Source organism: Eleginops maclovinus, chromosome 23 (genome assembly GCF_036324505.1).
Source record: "Eleginops maclovinus isolate JMC-PN-2008 ecotype Puerto Natales chromosome 23, JC_Emac_rtc_rv5, whole genome shotgun sequence".
Classification (NCBI taxonomy): Eukaryota; Metazoa; Chordata; class Actinopteri; order Perciformes; family Eleginopidae; genus Eleginops; species Eleginops maclovinus.
Window position 1 is genome coordinate 25,669,092 of NC_086371.1, and position 6,000 is coordinate 25,675,091.

The 6,000-nt window shown below is 38.2% G+C and overlaps 1 protein-coding gene across 3 annotated transcripts in view; it reads right to left on the reverse strand.

The window, feature by feature from the left end:
* LOC134859296 (F-BAR and double SH3 domains protein 1-like) overlaps positions 1–428 on the reverse strand; it is a 31,687-nt gene extending 31,259 nt beyond the window's left edge. For 2 of the 3 annotated variants that reach the window (XM_063875687.1, XM_063875688.1), the window contains exon 1: positions 360–428. In XM_063875687.1, the coding sequence (XP_063731757.1) occupies positions 360–380 (21 nt within the window). In that variant the 5' untranslated portion in view covers positions 381–428. The remainder of the gene's footprint in view (positions 1–359) is intronic. The other variant, XM_063875689.1, reaches the window with a different exon arrangement.
* Between the last annotated feature and the right edge of the window lie 5,572 nt (positions 429–6,000).

The following is a 6,000-nucleotide window of genomic DNA, read 5'->3' on the forward strand; positions in this document are numbered from 1 at the left end:
TTAGATCATTAAATTAGCTTTCACAGTGTTTTCTTTTAAAAACCAAAAGCCTTGCAGAGTCACTACATGTCCTGTTTCAGCAGTCACACAATGGGACCCAATACATGTTCCATGCTGGCAGGGAGGAGATGTCACAGAGAATATATCTACTATCCAAAAATCAATATTTCAAATATATGAATGTACTGTACAACATTAACATATTTCACCTACTGTCTCTAAGCAGCTGTTGTAAAGATGCTCTTAAAACTGTTAACTTTCAAAGACGAGTGTATAGAAGCAGGATGAAAGCAGTAAGACACAAAGTGTCATATTAAGATTAACTCTACATTGATATGAACTCTATATCAGTGCCTTACCTTCCTTGGTGGAGGCTGCATAGTGTCCGTTATTTCCTCTGTCGATAGGCTACCGCTCTGTTGCTTCCTCTGTACTTCACAAACTGAAAGTGCAGGTCACTCCCCCTGTCACTCCCCCACCCCCACTCTCTCGGTCTCAGTTTAAATTCAATGGGGTTTCATTTTGGCATGAGTATTTCAGGTATAGCTGTTGCCAAAGCATCAAAATAATCATGTTGATACAATAAATGTTTATTATTTCAGGCATGTTTCTTGGCATGGATGGCGTCCCCTGAGATGTGTCAAGGCATGTGGAACATTTGCTGTTGGAGTCACCTGGTTAGTGTCTCTATTTCACAACTGATCAGCAAGTAAAGCTCCCTTACACTTAAGAAGGCAGGGGCCTACATCTTTCATTCAAGACAGAGCCACAGGAGCTTAAATACGAACACATTTCATAAGAATCCAGGACGCAAATGCACTAACAACTATCTTCTTTCATTCAAAGGTCCCCTTTTATGCAAAATTCACTTTTTGATGTCTTTTATCCATAAATATGTGTCCCCGGTGTGCAAGGAGAATCACAAAGTGTCAGAAAATACAACCCTCTCTCTTTTCCTCCTTACCCACATCTGTAAAAACGGGGGTACAAACGAGCTGACCCAGATTTGCTGCCGATATGATGTCATGACCGAAATGTGGCAACGTCCCCCCCACGTGACACATCCCAACCTATCGTACGCAATATACAGTCGCGAGCTGAATCCCCTCCGTAGCACCTCTGTGTGTCTGTGCAGGATGTCTGCAGGAGGGACTTAGAGTTGTTGTATATATAATACATATAATGTCTCTGTTCTAGTGGTAAACACTGAGAAGTGTTTCAGAAATAATGCTGGATGTGGTTTGGAACATACAGTGGAGGAAATAAGTATTTGATCCCCTTACAACCAACAAGGATTGTGGCTCCCACAGAGTGGTTAAATAAGTCCTCTCACTTTAAGAAAGTACTCCTGATGTCAACTCTTTACAAGGGGATCAAATACTTATTCCCACAATTTATTTTTTATCTTCATTTCTGGATTTTCTTTCCGATATTCTGTCTCTCACTGTTAAAATAAACCTACATTAAAAATGACAGACTGTTCATTTCTTTGTAAATGGGTAAACTAACTAAATTGGCAGGGGATCAAATACTTATTTCCTACAAGTTCTCGAGTACTTCTACCACCTCTGTTTATAATGAGGCGTGTTGTGTAGTAAAGGTGTATATGGGGATTTCGATTTATCTTGTCTGGTTTCTACAATTTAAATCTCATCCTAATCCTTCTGCTTCTGTGACGTTAGACGTTGGGACTTTCTTTCTGTAAGTTCATCCTTGCCTTCTGAGATCAGTTTTAAAACTCTGCTTTATCATAACCCAGACACAATAATAAATGATTGTACCAACATAAAGCATATATGACAGTAATAATTTTATTCATGTTGCACTTAGAGTTGATAAAGTTATCACAAAACATGACAGACGGAAAGGGTTACATCAGAGCCAATTAGTTGACCTTAACACAATGATAAATTAAGAATAAATAAAATAAATAATAGTAATCATTTTCCAACATACATCATATTTCATGTTCAGCATCAATATTATTATTATCAATAAATGGGATGTAATCTATAGAAGTTCTGCAGTCATACATCTTAATGTATCTAAAAATACATCTTAATAGACTTAATAGTACGTTTTCATATTTAATTCTAACCGAAAATCAATCAAGTAGTTGCCAATTAGTTGCATTTAATGGTTGCAAAGCTGTCAATCAAGTGTTTCTGTAAGTGAAAATCCATAAATACAATGGTCCAGTCTTATTCCAGAAGATGCTTAATAAATAGCTCCATGAAAAAACAGTGAAAAGTAATCAGACTAAAACTTTTAATTACGCTTGGCTGTACAAATTTGACCTGCCAGGTTGCTCAGTTTGTGAAGGAAGACTTTTGGTGAAATAGGCACCGGCAGTGGACAGATGTTGGTCATATTCTGAAGGGAGAAGCACATGGACATAGCAGTTCAGTCTCAACACTCTCATCAGACAGTCAAGCCAACACACAGCCCATAATGAAGCCGCCGTTAGTGAAGGCTGTCAGTCAGCACAAACAGGTAACACAGCTCTCTGCACAGCAATGTTTTAATCTGAGGGTTATTCATTTATTTAAATTTCCAGGTGTTTCTCAGTATGTAGTGTCTCTCCTGGGACATGTCTCCATGCTTTAATGTTCAAAAAGCTCTTTATGTTTCTCATACTGCCTGTGCTGCAGCACCTCTTTTCACCCTCTGTCTGAAACCAGAGCCCAGTCTGCTCTGATTGGTTAGCTGGCCAGCTCTGTTTTGATTTGTCAACCACTTAGAGATGTCCTTTCCCTTCGTCTATCACATACAATGTGTTGGAGCGCTAGGCTTTAGGACGCAAAGGTTACAAAGTGATGTCAGTCATTTCTGGAAGTAAACAAGGGAGTCTAATGTAGGCGTTTCAGGGTTAGTGAACACAGGGATTTTAGCCTTTGCAGACCATTTACATGCACTAATACTAATAGAATAATAGAATGCACAGGAGAGGGAAAACCCCCAAAAGGCAAAATGAGCAACCATTCAAGGACTATTTGATTTAAGGGATAATTTCATAATTATTATAACAACTGTGAATCTTGACACACTTCACTTTGTTAGCCAACCAAGAAAAAACGACATGTTCATATGGCTCCTCATGCTTAGTTTTTGAGGCAGACTCAAACAAAGTTGTGAACCTTTCCTTTCGGGTTAATTGAAAGAAAAACCAGTCCCCCAATTCTGAGTAAACCCTAACCCTTAGTGGAATAAGTGCATACAGCACTGTAGATCTGCATCTGCCGATCGTGTTACTCAAGGTCAGTAAGAAGATTAATGACTTGTATATAACCTGTGTTTTTACCATGTGTCGGTTTTATTTCTTATTATATTGCAGCCTGCCTTTATTTGAAACCAATTAAGTTGTTGTGATGGTTCTCTAAATGGCAGATGGAAAAGTTTCGCAACACAAAACGGAGAACGGAGTCAAAGGACCATTTCCTGTACAACACACTGATTAATGTAGAGCTAAATGCTATAGTTATGTAATATTATGAAGATACAATAGTGTGTTCATATGACTCAAACTGCTTTTTGCCGATAAATAAGTAATGCCTCTTTAAGCTGAGAAAAACTCATGGGAGCTGCAGTTCAATGTAGTTACACTCTCATAAACTCACACACATTACGCACCGGACAGGATTTGGCATTAGTGTGATCGCACCACAAGATGATCCCAAGGTATATAAAACAAAAATCCCAATGATCATTTATGGTCACTTACCAAACCGTATTTAGTTATCTTTGTTAGTTCAACGATCACTGTTTTGATGATTCCACTTTGGTTAAACCTTTCTTTCAGGGTCTGCAGGCCGCTGATGAAAGAACCAGGCGAGGTACAGTTCTGTGTAGAAAGAAGAATATGAATGTGAACGTTATTTGAAAGTATGAGTATATGTGGCTTTATTTTAAAAAGCAAAACTACGCTAAGAAAAAAAAAAACTCCGTTCCAAGTCTGTTCACAGATTCTGATCCACTAACAAGTCCTTAAACAATGCAGAGCCCAGGCCATGTTCCTGTCAGTGTTTACTTCCTGTCTGTCTTCTTCTACTGATTTATCTGAAGTCCAGTGGTTCGTATTTTAACCTCTTTTCCTTTCTCTTTCTTGATCCTCCTTAACAACGGTCAATATAGTCCTTGACAGCGGTCTGCCCTACTGGATAAACAACATATCACATGTTCTGAATTGACCAATCAGAATCGAGTATTCAACTAAACCATATAATAAAACCATGTATTAAATCCAAATCTGAAAATAGGACAGTTTTAAGGTTGTTGGAAGGTACATTTTCACTGCTAGGATAGAAGTTTCTATCTGATACCAGTCTTTGTGTCAAGCTAAGTTGAACATTTCTCATTGATAGTCACTTAACTCGCTGCTCCTAACTTTGCCAAAATATAGAGTAAACACATTATAAAGTAATGGTGTTCCTTATAGGCAATAATTCATCATCCATCATGTTTGATGATAGTCATCTCTTTCTCTCTCTCTCTCTCTCTCTCTCTCTCTCTTTCTCTCTCTCTCTCTCACACACACACGCACACGCACACGCACACACACACACACACACACACACACACACACACACACACACACACACACACACACACACACACACACACACACACACAGTACTCACCTCGGGTGACACCGTGAAGTTAAAACACCTGCATTTTGATTCCTGAAGAAGTAATTTGAAGAGAAACAAGTATTTATGTTTTAGTTTATCACCTTCACACCTAGCAATTTCATTTATTTTAAGAAGCAGATGTAAAATAGCTATTTCATTTGTAGACACTGTGTAATAACATATATATATATATATATATATATATATATACAGTAAGGAGTTGTACAAGACAAGACAGAAGAGAGAGAGTATAATTGGGCTCTGATATAAATGTAAAAATGATACATTTAGCAATCCACAAAACAATGACTCAAATAGATTCAGATAAGATCAAATGCGAAGCAAAGAGGAAGTGGTAAGTCATTGGTGCGTGCTCAGCAGAAAAGAGCTCACAGTTCATAAAGACTGCAATTGTGAAAAGGTCTGATTTTTTTCTGTCACACACACACACACTTGTCTCAAAATCTATTTTTTGTCTTTTTACCGATAAATAACTTTTTTTTTCATGCTTGTAGACACTTACGAGTCGGAATCAGTTCCCATTCTTTCCCTCCCTTTATGCAACAAAGTCAGTGTGCATGTCATGGGATGATCTGTATCTACAACAAATCCACTGTGTTCCACTTACGTAATAACTAATCTGTCAATAATTACAATTTGTGACGTCCTTAGGGGAGAGTTGAATCCTCCCTAGGGAGCATGCAATAAGTCAATATATTCTCACATGACTCGTCATGCACACTTTGATATGACTTTCATTGTATGGTATTGGATATTTAGCATGGCCTATTATTATGATGACATAGGTAGGTAAGGCAAAAAAGAACTGTAACATCATTAAATCAACAAAAAAAAATCTATCCATAAAAGAGTTTCAAGAGAAGTGCAAAGAGTTGTTCACACATACGGATGTTAGTGGAAGACTTACAGTAATATCAATTGAGCTGCAGTTGTCCTTACAGCCCTGTCAAAACCAACAAGAAACAGGTTACATACATCTCTTTTGATCACACACACACACAAACGCACACACACTACTGAACACTTTTGTCTCATTAATTTGTTGTTAACAGCTGATTACTAAAACACAATATCTGATCTATGTCCAAAGAAAGTCTCAGCACATTTACTGACTGCGTGTGCCATTCCCTGTATGTGAAACAAGATGTTCTGTGATGATGCCACCTTACCTCCAGACCTTTTCCAAGTTTCTCCACACGCAGGCTGAACTCGTAGGTGTTTAGGACCTTGTGTATACTTCCAGAGAAGGCCGGAGGAAAAGAGATGAGAAGCGGCAGCATCAGTAGTGGCAGCATACTTGTAGAGAAGCTACAGAACACAGTTGTGGATTACTAACAGAAGTCCTGACTCA